The sequence below is a fragment of the Antedon bifida genome, chromosome 2 (assembly GCF_963402885.1).
Source record: "Antedon bifida chromosome 2, ecAntBifi1.1, whole genome shotgun sequence".
NCBI classification, from domain to species: Eukaryota; Metazoa; Echinodermata; class Crinoidea; order Comatulida; family Antedonidae; genus Antedon; species Antedon bifida.
The window spans coordinates 28988808-29005094 of NC_136227.1; the positions used below are offsets into that span (position 1 = coordinate 28988808).

Here is a 16287-nt window from a genome sequence, read left to right on the forward strand (position 1 = left end):
GATATATCTTTTTATGGAATTTCTATTCAAACAATCACTATATTGTTATATTGTTCATTTCATATATTTAATTCTCACCAACATATAATTTACAGTTTCCTTCTATTCTATCACCCTGACTTTACTAGGAAATGTTAGAATAATTATTCACTCTCTTAAACATTGCAACACAGCTGGTAAAAACATTAAGGAACATATCCAGCAATGCAACTAACTGTGAAATAGCTTTATTCTTAAAATTTGTTTATGGAGTTTTTGCTAGTTGCAATTTTTTTATATTTTCATATATCACTGCAAAGTTTTGTCAACAAATTATGATCACTTTTATAGGGGATATTAAAACATTTATAAAAAAAATGAAATTGTTGTGCATAGTACATCATACATGTTGCATACTGAAAACACATAAGTGAGGTGAGGCACCATTGTCAGACTCATATTTAGTGAAAGTCTGTGTCACCATTTATTGTCGCACTCATATTTAGTGAAAGTCTATGTCACCATACTGACAGTGACACACTCAATATTTTGTTGGACTCATAGCACTGCAAATACCACAACTCAGTACAATACAGATGTCTGGAATGAACCGACACGCTCTTTATTACGATCAAACAATATTTTCTTAACTGATTAAAGATAAAGGTATTATCCTAATTTTGAAAAGAATCTACAAAGTGTTTGTAAAGCCGTGTTTTGTAATCACACAAAACACAGGTGTTGAGGTGGAAAATGGAAGGAAGGGAACAATTATGGTATTGCCCAGGGGAAGCTGAACATAACAATGCTATATAAATTGACATGCAATGATTGATATAATGATATAAATAAATTTGATCTCAGGGGTTAAGAAGTTCTTTAAATTGACAAATTAGTTGCATTTCAAAGATGTATACTATACTTTCAATAGTTCTGAATTTTTGTCTTGCTCCAATTTCAACTGCTCACCACCTCTAGCTCAGCAACCCTGCTTGATAGTTTAAAATGCTCCGACACAGCAAGTTAGACAAAAAGACCATTAATGCTTGGTTCCCACTAGAGACACAACAAAAGAACGTAACGCAATGCAAGTGAGTTGACCAAACACAAACGATGGATTATTCAAACTGTCGCTTGTCATTGGTCAACATGCTTGCATTGCGTTATGCACTTGTGTTACATCCTAGTGGGAACCAAGCCATCTTATTTAGGCTACAATGTAGTATTATACACAAACCAAAGGTGATGTTGGTAGTCTTACTTGCTAGCTTACCTGGATAAACCAACTTAGGCCTTTTCCCAATCGAGGTGAGAACATAATAATAAAGTAATATCAATTATAGAACACCCCTCTAGGATAGTGGTATAGTTCATGAGCCACGCCTTTAACAAATATTACATGTTGTAATTTATTTTAGGTACAGTAAAGGCATGTTTCTATTGCATAGTAGGCCTAAACATTGTACCGACTACATTTCTGCTAAGAATAGGGTGATTTTCATACTAAAATTCCATCATTATTAACTATCACCCGAAATGCTATCAATGAGCTCACATCAGAAGCAGGTCCTAAAGTATCAATGCTGACATAATAGAGAGCTTTTGTTTCAGGACGAAGGAGGTGGCAATTTATATATAAGATAAATATGCGCATTTATAAGCCCATGGTATACAGCATTCTAATTATTAGGTCTTTTAATCCATTTTCTTCAGTCCTAAAACAATGGTTCGATATGTATCACATATGATTACATACCATGGTGTGATTCTTCATTATTGCATAACATTATTCAAAGATCCTAAATGGATTATTCAAGAGATTAACAACTTTGTGAATGATACATTTGACCTTCCATTTTACAAATGAGTCAACTTCCAACTGAAATTCAAAATTTCCTAAACTTTCAATTCACTCCTCCTACAGCTTAGGTTATTAATTAAATAGTGTCTTATTTTAACGAGTTAATATTCCAACCAATTCAGTATTTCTCGTTGCAACTACTAATAGCATTTTATTGTTTGTTCTTGAAAATTTCCTGCTTTTGTGTATCAAACATTGAATATAGGCGATTTTGTTGTTTTGATCAATTTTACACCTTTTCCACAAAAAAAACCCATAAAAAACACCAAGCAAACAATACATAATGATTTTTTTTAAATAAAAAAGACAAATTAAACAGTTAATTCAGCCAAAAACCCATGACTTCCATGGCTTATGGTTGACTATGTTTATCTTTAAATTTTGGCTTTATCAGGTAAATGGTTTTTTTTCAATCCAATATTTGGTCAAAGTGAATAAATGTCACATTAAAATAGTCTATTCAACAAAAAATTGTTTACAAATTATTTTTTCAGGGGGATAACATATCTGTACAGAAACTTTAAATACTGATACAGTACTATAAAAATAGTTATTTATGCTTTTACCTAGATACCTAGTTACAGACAACGACTTCCTCTCCATTTCAAAGATTGTAACAGATTAAATAAGAACAATTCTGGGATTGTTTTTATCTGATTTTAGATGGTAATAAACCACCTAAGATAACTTCCTGTCAGGCTAATCAAGCGGTCATCATCTAAAGTTAAAACTAAAGCAAACTTGTACAGTAGCTAATGATACATTCTCACGATTATGGAAATAGGAAATGAAACATTATACTTAATCTAGCGAACATGTGAAATGGTTGTTGTAATGATAACCTTTGAAAATGAAAATAAATGTTCTATATTATATATAATATACATATTCTCTTGCACTGATGAAGGGCTAGTGTTGCCCGAAAGCTCTGCTAACTTTTCTGTCTGTTTTACTTTATCATTTTGAAATGATTGTTGAAAACATTCATTAAGTTTTACCTGTAGTAGTACAGTCAATTACGTAACGCAGAGGCCTGAGGCTTCTTGTTTAGAGACCCTAAGCGGCCCAAAGCTAGTAGGCAATTTTTAGCCTTTTTAGATATTTTTTATTGCCTGATTTTTACTCTGGGCCCTTCCCGAGGCCCCTGGGTTTAGCCAGTGAGAACTCATAGCCGTTACAGCTCTTTAGTAGTGGTGCGCAGTAGTAGGCAACATCCATTTTTTTGTAATATTAGGCATCAACTGGGCTGTTTTCAGCAGATAATCAGTTGATCTAGTTCTTCACTATTTATATACGAGCAGGAGGAGTAGATCACAAGGAGGTGTGACCAATCAAATACACACTATTTAAAAATGGTATCAACATCCATGAATTGTTATGTGTTGCCAAATATTTACAATTCTACTTTCTTGTTTCTAGTAATAGTTCACACATTTTAATGTATGAACTATTACTAGAAACATTATGTATCATTAAAATGACATAATGTTCCTATATTCAAATATCATAAATACCATTTTTTCGGAAAATAAAGAATTTCATTTTTCAAATCTCAGGTATGGTCACATATTACTTTTCTTATAATCAAAGGAGACAAATGTTGAACTAATTCCAAACCTAAGAAAGCTATGTTATATATTTAAGACCTTTACTGTCATAGGTTAAGCTTTAGCTGACTAAAGGATGTTAAAGTGCTTAATATCCCTTTACTTTTTCGCTGTAATTTTATCTCGCATCATTATAAGTCGGTTTATCTATAATTGGCAAAGGCATTTCTTATTCCGGAAGCTCATTGAAACTGAAGCAACTTTTTTTATTTGGCATACAAAATGCAAAGGATTTTAGAAATATCTATGGTTTTCTTAGAGAATACCGCAGTTGGTTTCGTTTTAAATTGTGTCAATCCAAAAAATTATAAAAATGTGTCACATTTTAAAGGCCATTCAAATGAGTTAAACATTAGCTAAAATGTTTTAATGTATCAATATTGATACATTTTTTCCTCCACACTGTTCCAATGCATTGACCTATCACTGGTTTTCACCCTTTTTTCACACTGTTCTTACAATATACCTTCACATCTCCCCTGTTTGTCTACCATAAACCTTGTATTGTACACTTTGTTGCCAAGTATAAAGTGACCTGATTTCCATATTTTGGAAACCTAGTTTACATCAATAGCAATGTTGTACTGTAATTGTAAATTTATGAATTTAACGTGACCTTGATTTTAGAAATTCCATAAACTACTGGATACAATTTAACTGCTCCCTTGTTGTGTTTTAAAATCAAGTTACCAAATGTCAACAAGTAGTGGGGGCATATTAATGTATGGTAGTATGTGATAGTATTAGAGTTTAATAGTTCTGGAGAGATTGCTATAATAAAAATATAAAACTCTGAAATATTTTATTCTAGTATCTAGAACATAATTGTTTTTGGTTTATTTCTGTGCTCTGTTCTGGGTAGATCAACTAGCATAGGTGTTTAAGCACCTGTTTGGTCTTTCCTTGCCTTTTATATTTGTTTTGTCTTCTTTGTATTGTATATGGCAGAAAATTGAATAAATAAAATAAATAAATAAAATAGTACAGTAATTGCTTTTTTATGCAAACAAACACTCTGTATATTTCATTTAATATAAGAAACATTACAATAAATACATAGATCAGCAATTGATGATTGTTACTGAAAATGTATTCAACTAGACAGCAGCATAAACTTAGTATGAAAAATAAACTAAGATATATTTAGCAGACATGCCTTCACATAATGTGATGACATTCATCTGAAGTGAGGCATGTGAAAAATGACAACGAAACATCACATGTTAAAGTCATAAGATTAAATACAATCTGGTACACATTAGCGCACCAGGTAACAAAACTCATCCTGGATAATTACATTTTGCCATAACCAATTCCTCCAACACTGGCACAACAATGATGATTGATTGTTATGGAAAAGAGGAAAGGAGAAAAGGAGGAGGAAGCAGGATGGAAGGACAAATATCAAAACAATTCGCAAATAAAAAAATGTGATAAAGAACATTCAATACAATGTCTGCATGAATCAATTCTTCCATAGCAAAAATTTTTCGTCTTCAGATACAGTATTACAATATCCACTTTCTTCCATTTTGAGTTTTCTTCATTGTTTAATTTAATCAAATGATTTTTTCATACCGTTTTGGTGCCTTTGTTTAATGCTTTTACTCCATTCCTTTTGTTTTCCTTCATTTTATCTTAACATAACAATGTGTGAAAACAGGGCTAGATGAACTTAATGGTCTTATATTAGCACTCGAAGGAAAGCTGAACATTGGTCAAGAGTGTAGATATTTAAACAGTAAGGTATGTTATCTATCCAGTCCATCTCTCTTTGGTATCAACTGGTATATCCACTCTCTTATCAAATAAGATATCTATTTTATCTCTTGAACAGGTCAGGTAGAGCTCTAATGATCTGAATAGTTACCACACCTTAAAATTAATTAACTTATTATCAAAAATACTAAAAAGTACCTTATTTATATGGTCACTTAAGTGACCATATAAATAAGGTAAATTTGGTTAATTTTGTTTTTTTATTAACAGTGAAATAAATATGTGTAGCAGCAGTATTTCCTACACAATTGACTTTTTATTTTACAAAAAACAAATGTGTTACTTTCTAAAAATAACTTTCTTGATTATTCTCCTAGCATGGTATACAATTAAGAGGGGTGACAAGAAAAACCTTGTACTATCTATACTGTGTAATGAGTTTTTTTTAAATGAGTACCTTTTATTGCAAATTAAATTAATCTAAATGCAATCATAGAAAATAATTATATAACAGTAGTTGTATTGTTGTATTTTATAAACAAAAACAGCTTTATATTAACTTTCAATATATCCTCCAGAACACAGCCACCTCTGCAAACTTGACAAGGGTAGTAAATTTCTATTAAAAGGTTCTGCTCTACCAGTCGTTTATTGTTAATGGTGATAAACAAGTTGAAGTACAATGGTAATGATTTATTCAGTGGGTAGGACTCTGATGGCATGTTTTTTAACTAGTTTGAATAAACGTGTGAAATGCATGGAAACAAATACATCAATTGAATATTATTATTCTGCTTTGTTGCATCTCTACAGGCAAAGCCAATAATATTGTTAATCTTCCGAGATCAGATCTCTAACAAACTAATAATTGAAAAGCTTTTAAGGTAGACATTGGGACACCAAAACATTCCAAACAAGTAATAAATAATAATATTAGTAAAGAATATTATTTTTGCTATATTTTGTGAAAAGTATGTTTTCCCTACTCTAACGTAATTTTATTTTATAGTACATTTCGGGTTTCTTGGGTGGGATTCGAACCAACGACCTTCATACTTCTTTAGGCTCAAATAATCCTAACCAAGATTGCAAGGTTTGTGTTTGAAGTATGAATGCTAGGCTGAAGTATTCTCTAACTACTAAATGTACTTACTATAACACAAAAAGTACAATTACGTCAGAGTAGAGCAAACATCTGACCAATTATTCTATGAAACTTTAAAACTGTTTCTACTTCCACTTTCAACAGTGTTATTTTTCGAACTTTTTAAACAATTTTACTATTTTTTTCTTAACAGCAGATGTTGTTTAATTGTGTTTATTTAAAAGTCTAATCTTGTGGATTTTCTTGCAGACTCCAATCTCACATTCTCCAGAAAGTTTTCATGTATAATTAAATGTTTCCGGCCGATCAAACTAATTATTCATCGGTATTAAATCACAAATGGATTTGCTAAAGGGTTTTAAACTGTTATCATGTTAAAGTTGTGTGCATGTAGAATTAACGTTGTGTTTTAAGTCAACAATGCATGTTTGGGTCTTTTCACCTTTTGTTCGTGTTTGTTTACTAGCTTATATTCATATTTCCATGCCTACTGGCTTGTATCCTTTTCAATTCACAAGATGGCTAGTCACTTTGGCTCTGAACGATAAACATTTTTTTTTTCATTTACTTAAGTGATAACATTCGTTAATACCAGAGTGGATATCTTCCTACAAACTGGTAACTATTTAACCCACAATGTTCCTATGGTTTTACAAGGATCATTCTAATAATGAGCCTATGCAAAGCTGTAAGTGTAAAGTACCATTCTCTTTTTTAGCCAGTACCCTACAAGGTCAATGCAAGTTCATTTAGACTATGGGCTTAATATGGTTTGATGGCTACAGTGCCTAGCTAAATTAAGCCCTTAGGCAGATTATAACCACTTGTACGTTTTCATCCAGACACCACACAGAAATGTGTAACATTTCATAACTCTATTGTAAAATAATATTCATACTGTAATATAACCCATTTAACTACTATTTCCTCTATTATATAAAGCCAGACACCGTTAACGCTGTTGTTGTAGTTTTGATACATACTGTACAATAATACCCAAACTTATATTGTTTTCAAATGTTTTCTTGTTTTTTTTCCTTTATTTAAAAGGCTGAACCTTTCTCCACTAACTGTGGCCCTTTGTGTTCCTTCACTTTATCTGCAATATCCTCCTACAATTTTCCTACTTTCCTTCCTTGCTCTCTTCTTTTTAATAAGGAATAAAACTTCCAAGAATTTAGAGCCTACTTCACTTAACTCAACACTTAAGTATTTCCCTTAAATTGTATTCACTTAGAATAGATAGGAGATTTTTTAAATTTTAAATAAGTTTTTCCCCTAGCCTACGTGTGAATGGTGAATACAGTCACTGGACCCTGGGATTGGAAGGCAATCATCTTAACCACCAAGCTACAGCTCCACTTTTTCACAATTTCCCTCCAAATTCAGTAGTACTGATTTGCTAAGGTCAGTGACAGACCAGTAGGAAATCTCCTTGTCCATGTCCTACAATATTGCTTCCTTTATTGTTGTCTCTGATGTAAGTACACCCAGATGTGAATGCCAGTTATCTAAAGTTCAATTTTAAGTCCAGTCAATGAAGTTCAGTCAAGACTATAAATGACCATGACATTACGATTGACCAAATGATGGTCAATAAGTTATTAAATTAATATCAACAAATCATTTCATTAAAGACATTAAACAAAATATTAGTGATTTTAACTAGCAACACCAATTATAATGATGGTGGTACTTTGGGGGATGTCCACATGAGGGAGTCATTGGTGGATAATCCAACTCTCGCCGCATTGCTTGTATCCGTAGGCAAGATACTTTATTTACGTTTGCCTCTCTCCACCCAGGTGTATAAATGGGTACCCGGTTAGATCAAGACACAACTTTGCGCTGATTACTAGCTGCATTACGGAAGCATGTTTCCATATGTGTTTGATAAAAAAAAATGACTGGGTTAATAATGTTCAGCGCATTGAGAGCTTGCTTATATGCGCTATAAAGAATGAACTATTATTATTATTATTATTAGTACATTGTTGCAAAGGGATGTTCAAGGAACTTTTATCTTTCCCATAGCTCTCCCACCTGGGAAGATCACTGGCTATTGTTAAAAAACATTACTTTTATTTTATCATACTGTGATTATACTTCATTATGCAATAACACTACAAAAAGGTTCCGAGAAAAATATAGGAAATACTGTACTACTATTAAAAAGAGTAAATAAAAACTTTACAAATCATTAATATCCCTACTGCAATCTATTAAAATAACATATCAGGTCAAATAAAAGAAAGCTTTATTCTTACCAAGTCATGTATATAAATCAAAATCCACAAGTTAAAGACAAACTTTTAAAAACTGTCCCTAACAGACAACTGATTTACTAATTTACTCAACCATGACAATTTAATAGCTTCCAGCTTAGTTCCATTACAGCTTTATAATATTTGTGAAAAGTAATACAGTACAATTAGTTTATTTATTATGCTAAAAGACAAAAATGCTAAAACAAGAAGTACACTTTATAACTACAGTACCAAGGGGTCGGATATGTGGAGGGTAGGAGAACAACCAGGCAGGGTAAGGAAGAGTAACAGTATGGTCGCAGGCATATAAGATTATGTGAATCGAAAATATAAAATTTACACTCAGGTAAAGAAACTGTCAAGTGATACTGAAAATATTAATTCAAATCTGTACTATGTTCAAGTTTATCAAAATCATGTGTGACAAGTTGTAGGAAATAATAATCAACAAATTTAATTTAAGACTTGTTCTAAACCCTTTGCAGTAAATCAAAAATACAAATGTTTTGTAATAAAGTATTAAAGCTACATATTATGAAGGATTTATTTTGAGGTGTGACTTTATTTAAAAATGAAAAATACTTAAAATGTGTGGGAGTATAAAGGGGTCCGGCTTCTATTGCATAAAGGCATCTATAAAATAAATTTTAAAATACATGTTTGTCCTGCGGTCATCGGAAAAAAAACCCGTTAACATACCGTACCCAAAACGAAATGTGTTCAGGTCGGTCACATGGCCAAGATGCTACTATAATGTTATTTTGTGTTGCAAGGCGTTGTTTTAAAACAAGCTAATACAGTTTTAAGAAAGTGTATATGAATGTTTAACATTTTTTATACAATTACATTAAGACAAAATGGTGTGAAAATTATTATAGTAATCTGTCATAATACTTCCTAGCAGATGTCACTCCATTTGTCACCTTGTGTCATGTGATGTCACTCCATTTGTCACCTTGTGTCATGTAATGACTTTACAGTAAAATACTTGTTTGAATAGCTAAGGAATCAGCCTGGTTTTAATTATCCCATCACATACCATTCTGAATGAGCATTCCACAAGATTGGATAGGATAACCAAGGAAGGTCCATGATACAAAGGAAATTGTCAGATGAGAGATTGTAAGCACCAACACATTTACATTAAAAGAAATGATGAAAAATACAACCCTATCAAGACTGATATGGATTTTTATTATATAAAGAGCATTTGCAAAAATAGCTAATATTGGTAGAACTGTTTTATGTGTGAAAGCTTGTTCCACCAATACAATTAAAAATGAAATAAGTACATTTTTGGTTGAAACATGAATAATAAAACATCAAAGCCTTGGCAAAAAAATGCGTTGCCGGTAATGTTCAATAAAAAATGAAATGGAAAAATAATTGAGGACTTTCATAATTTGACAATCCAGTTATTTGTCAACTATTTATCAAACTAATTTACTGCTGTACTTGATACTTTGCCTGACTTCTCTTTTAAAACTACTTAAAAGTGTTTCTTTCTCATAAATTAAACATTTTAAAGTAAAATGATACCAGGAAGTTGTGAAATGTTTCCTATATTTAAAAGGCAGGAATTTCCTGTACTGTATACATGTAAGATGATTGGGAAATTTTTACCTGATGTATAAATACTTTTACACATAGGTATTTTGCATTTTACAGTAGCAATCTATACAATCTACAGATATCTTCTTTTTGTAGTTCAATTGCGGTCTATCATCTACAAGTTTCATTACAGAACCTCTGAAACTCATATCAGAGTTTACATCAGATAGAGGTAACAAATGGAGGTATAAGAAGAGAGTTAACCACAGCACCAGTACTTATAACTGGATGTAACTCAGATATGTTTTAGATTGCAGCTTAAGTGTGCATTATAGAACAAGTTGTGTGTCTAAACACAGCTTAATCCAATATTATTATTATATAAAACAAGTAAACTAGGGTGAAGTTCATAAAAGTCCTGATCTTAAAATGATAACATCAGCAATTAAATAAAGTTATGTGCTACAATGCATACAAATACTCTATCAAATTAAATTTATGTCCTACAAGGCATATAAAATTGGAATTTTATTATACATTCCGAAGTCAAGATTCAGAATTTAAGATAAGTCTGAGTGTAAATATAGACTATAGATAATAAAATCACATAACAAGAGTAGGCCTGAAAATATGTAATCATACAAAAATTACATTATAAGGGTTTGAACTTTTTAGTAAATCTTGCTGTAGTGAAAAATGTTATTACTATTATTAGTAAAAAAAATAGAAAATTACACAAAACAACAAATGGTATTCAGTAATATGTTTGTGGCATGCTCATGTGAGGGCATGGTTGATGGAATAGTTCATTAATAAATAGGGGTGCTCAAGGAAGTTTTTATCTTTCTTATCATTGCTCTTCCTCCCTTCAAATAATTAGATACAGACACTGATTTATATCCATCTCATAACCTAGTATCAGCCAATCAAAAAAGCTGCATGAAAGAGTTGAGATGATGCAAGTATACCATTTCTTCAGATGAATTGTCCAGCACAATTTGATAATGCACCAGATGATAAAACGCTTAGAGCATTTATAAGAAACTATTGTTTATTAACACGAGCATTCTTGCATAAAAAATATTCAGTCCATCAATCAAACAACATTTATATTGACAAAATTGCATGGAACAAGAAAAAGTATGATCAACTGTAAACAAAGAAAAAAAATCAAGACAACAGCCGCAAAGTTCTTTCTGACCTTCCATCAATTACATAGTATTTCCTAATTGAAAATGAGACAAAAGTCTCTACTATTGTAATAAAGTTGTGAATTAGGTTAACCAGTGGGTTAAATCCAGAGTTTAATAACTGCACCTACCAATAAAGCACCAATATTACATCAATAAGTTCAAGGTAAAGTCGGCAAAGAATAAAAATGACCACCAAATTAGTTTAACATAGGCGGATTAACGTAACTAATTACCGGTAGAAAGGGGTTCTAATACGTTTCGAAACTCGTCAAGTACTTTGCTTCAGATTGTTAAATGAAGATTCTCAGCACGCACTTAAATTATAATCACGAACATAGTGCTCAGTCAAGTTCTGAATGGTTAAAAAACAAAGGTGTTAAGGTAGTGAATAGGGTAATTTGGATTTAGAGTCACAAGATGTACAACCTATAGCAGGTTCTAATCAAACATTTAAAGTAATCCTAAACAGCTTACAATGCTTAGATTAGTACAAGAATGTCTACTCAGTTCCTTGAACTTAAAGTTTAGTGTTGAAACATGTTGAATGTGAATTAATGTGATTTCCTTTTAATACTCAGATACGTAGAAACAATATCATTGGTCGGGACCACCAATCATCAAACTTGAATATTATTTACTTGTTTCTTATTCTCATTGTTTCTTATGTTTACATGTTGAAATAATATTTTAAATACAATTTTGATTTCTTCAATAATATAAAAGAACTTCTTTATAATAAATTATTATATAGTATTTCAGTTCAATATGGTTATTACTGATTTTGTTATCTCTATGGGGTACTTTAGAACAACTGTAGGCCTACTGTAAATTTCATTCAAAGACATTTTTGACATAATTGGCATATTATAAATGTACAATATAAATTTAATATGGAAATAATTGTCTCTATTGCAATTATAGGATCATCTCCAACCCTTAATAAAAAATAAAACCTTCTTAAAAAGATAGTGAGGAATTTAAACCTGTTGCAGTGAACAATAATGGAGTATCATTATAGATATTCCAGTAATTAACTCCATTTAATTTCAATGGATCAATCAAGCATCATTGAAAGGTCCCATTAACGCTATATAAGGGGGAATCCACTCATCTGTGAACATGAAGACTGCAGAGAGGTGTTACATTTTCTGCCAGATCTAACACTCTCAATCGAACAACAACTAAACTCCACATGTACCTCATGGACCCTCAACCAAACTGTCTCTGAAAAGGTGTGAGAAACTAACATATTCAGACAAATATTATAGGGTGTGACTGTAAAAAGTTTACTTTTCTTTGATTGCAAATACACACATTTTCATGTTCAATCCAAATAATTTCACATTTCACAATGTTTCAGTTAATTTCCTAATTGTGTACTGTATTATAAGAATTTGCAACAATTTACAATAGTTTATTATACGTTCAACAAATTTACAGTAAAGTGAGAAAACCCTACAACCTTTAATGCTACAGTATAAAGCTTCAGAAAAATGCAGATATACAGGGAACAATTTGCCAGTGTCAGTACAGTATAGACAACCACCATAATTACTACACATAATATCAAATGATATAGCCAAAAGTGCATTAACTATTTTTCCTAATATAAATTCAGATTGATCAGCAATATGGTTATTTTTTTTAATGAAAATGTTCCCAGAACCATACACACTTTTACTACATCAAGATGTACAACTTGGATTTCATTCTTAACAAATCTGGCCTAGGTTTAAAATTACAGTGTAGTTTACTATACTATAGAAATACACATTTTTGTCACAAGCAGTCCTTATACACAACTCCCAATATCACAAAGAGTTTGGTGTAATGCATCAAGGGTTACAAATTGCCCCCTAGGTGATCCCAATTGTTCACCCTCTTTACCAACAGTAACAGTATCATGTACAACCATTTTCAAAACAACTAACTTGAACTTGGAATAAAGAATTTTGGATTTTAGAAGAATTATTCAATATTTTTTAAGAAGACATTTAAGGTGTCAGCTGTCAATAGGAATGTCCCTTTAGTGTCAGAAAGTGGCAGTGACTTGATGACAGCTTGCCTGGATTTAGTAATGAAATTTGAGGCCCCTTTTTCCTTTGGCAATGGATAGAGAAAACAGTATCCTAATTCAATCCAGCAAATATGGAACACCCCATGATAACAAACAGTTTTCTGGGGCAACTGAAATATAACTCAGTGACCAGATGGGAAACATAATTTTTATCAGCAGATACCATTCAAGGATTTGAAATAAAATACAGTATGAGGCAACCTTTTTACAAAGTGACACAGATATATGACATTACATTGCCAGTGTTTATGGGGTACAATGTTTGGGCGATTCTTCCTACCATAATAATATGTCATCATTATTCGGACATTTCTGGAAAAAATAACATAAACAAAAATGCTTTTACAGGCGTGCATCTTCTCTGGAAAATTGTAATACAGTTAGGGAAATCAATATTGTCCATTTTTCGTTTTTTCTTTATTTATTCCGACATAAACTACCAAATTCAAGTGGGTTGAGAGTGAGAAACACTTGATACTGTATTATATAAGTTTTGTACAAATGATTAAATATTACATAAGTTTTGTACCAATGATTTACATAAAGAAAATTGTGTAAACCACACTGAGTTTGTGGTTAACTGCAAATAACATTATTTTAAGCAGGAGTTTTCTTACCACCATGGGAACAACTTATGGTTTGTTACAAATATATGGATTAACCAGCTGGAGGGTGTAGAGTGATGTACCTTATTTCTGTTGATGTTAAGCTTGACTAGAGGAAAAATACAAGATGTTCATTAATGACAGGATACATGGATACACCTTTATCTTTAAATTCCTTTCTCCTTACACAGGTAATTATATAATTCTCAAGAATGGAGAAAACTCAGACATAGCAGTGTATACATTATTTTAAAGTTCTGTTAACACTATCAAATTTTGTACTGACAAAAAAATGTGATGTGTCCATTTACATACATGATGATGTCATACCACTACCTAGTGTAGCTTAAAAAGATAGTAAAACATACACTCTGGCATCCTTTATTTCCCAATGTAAACTTAACAATGAATATATTTATGGATACATTCTGTTCATACAATGTGGTATTGAGTTTATTGTAGTGACATAACAGATTCCCATGCTGTGACTTATAAGCACTAGCAAGTACTTTACCCTCTACCACATAAAACATCTTCTCTTTTAAGTAGTTTTTTCTGGGCTATTATTTGTCTTTGATGAAAGAAAATGTATTTGACCTTAAAAATCCATCATTATAACTTAGATTAAATCATACAAAGGGCCAATAAATCCATATAGTCATTTTTAGCTATTAAAATTATATGTTGGAATAGGACAATGCACAAGTTGTGGGAAAATTGTATTTTCACACTGAATTGTGATACAATTATCTAGCTTCAAAAGAAAAAGGCACAACACAAACCATGTACCACTACCAAAGGTTTTTAAAACGGGAAGCACTAACATATAGTTATAGTTAGTCATGTCTTTTTATTTTTCAATATGTTCTGTTCTGTTTTCTTTCTTGGACCGCACTGCATGTTGTGAGTATGATTCAAAGGTGCATTGTCAACAAATAAATAAATAATATAATATCAATTAGTCTCTTTAAATATAGATATCAAAAGTAGTTTATAATTTAAAAGTAGGTGTATGCATGCCTATTGCTACACCCCCTGGATCTGTCTGGTATCTAAATTATTGTGAAAGTTTCATATTTTCATCAGATCAAAGAGGAAGGAGGCGCAAAGCCCTAACCCCTATTAATACCAATAACTTAAGTTCAGCAGCTACAAGTTGGGTCACTCATTGATTTTGTATTGACTGTTGACCTATGTTATTTTCAGACCATGAAGAAATATTAGTTGAGATAACTTTGAGTTGGGACTAAATTCAAGTTATTCATACAAGCAAGTACAACTCTGTATGTATGTATATACATTATAAACTAGTAAGAACAGGTTTTTAGAATTAAACGGGCAGGTAAACGGGTGATGGCTGTGGAATCAAAAGTGATTATATAAGATATAAGAGAAATAACTATATTTTGATGTAATATTCTTACCAGAAACAGCTGCTTCAGCATGGTCTAGATTTCCAATTGTAATTCGAACCAAACTTGAATTGAGAGAATATTGACCATGAGAATCTTGGTTAATCATTAAAATTCTTACATCTCCTTTATGTGCAGTATTCTCACACAGATGTGGGTTACCAAATCCTTTTACCATTATCATATTATCCTGCTCCATATCGTCCCCAACCTGATTTCCACCTTTAAAAATCCGTATAACTTTAACTTCACAACTGTATGTCATCTGTTTTGGTTCTCTCATGATACGATCCACCAGCCCTGATACCACAATATTCGCATCCTCCTCCCGCTTCTCTATCGATTTTTCAGGACATTGTGGGTGCTTACCCTGCACCAATGCCACCAGAACCATTAGGCCTAACAGACGAACCATCTCGAAGTTCACACTTAATAAATGTTCCTAAACCTCTTTTTGCAATTACTTACAATAAAACTGTGAAAGATATCCGATAAAAAGTGTTGAAACTTTGGAGAAAGTTAGCCAGCGTGCTGAGTACGTCTGCCTGGGTTTGGCTGGTCGGATCTTCAAAGCGGTGCTCTCAAGACAACAAGTTAACGAAGCGTAACAAGTCGAATCCCCTAACCTCGTTATCAACTTCTTAATTGCTAAAAACCTATTTTGATTGGACGCGCGGTTTATTCAGCAATTAAGCAACTTCAAAACAATTTTCTTTTGCGCTCCACCGTTTATTATCAATAGTGTAAATATGAATCTAACAACCAGTACATTTATTTTAAATGTTTTAGTTATCGTAAATTTTGTTTTCTAACAAAATACTGTAAACGTTTATTATGCATTGCAAAATTCGAAATTATAATATCGAATACAAATGAGTAGATTTGTAGAAGCGAAGTTCGGTAGGTCTTAA

At 31.8% G+C, this 16287-nt stretch overlaps 1 protein-coding gene across 6 annotated transcripts in view; it reads right to left on the reverse strand.

Annotated features, from left to right (window-relative positions):
• Positions 1–15921, reverse strand: part of LOC144858966 (agrin-like) — a 78044-nt gene extending 62123 nt beyond the window's left edge. For all 6 annotated transcript variants that reach the window (XM_078715135.1, XM_078715134.1, XM_078715133.1 and 3 more), the window contains exon 1: positions 15389–15921. In XM_078715135.1, the coding sequence (XP_078571261.1) occupies positions 15389–15791 (403 nt within the window). In that variant the 5' untranslated portion in view covers positions 15792–15921. The remainder of the gene's footprint in view (positions 1–15388) is intronic.
• Positions 15922–16287: the final 366 nt, after the last annotated feature.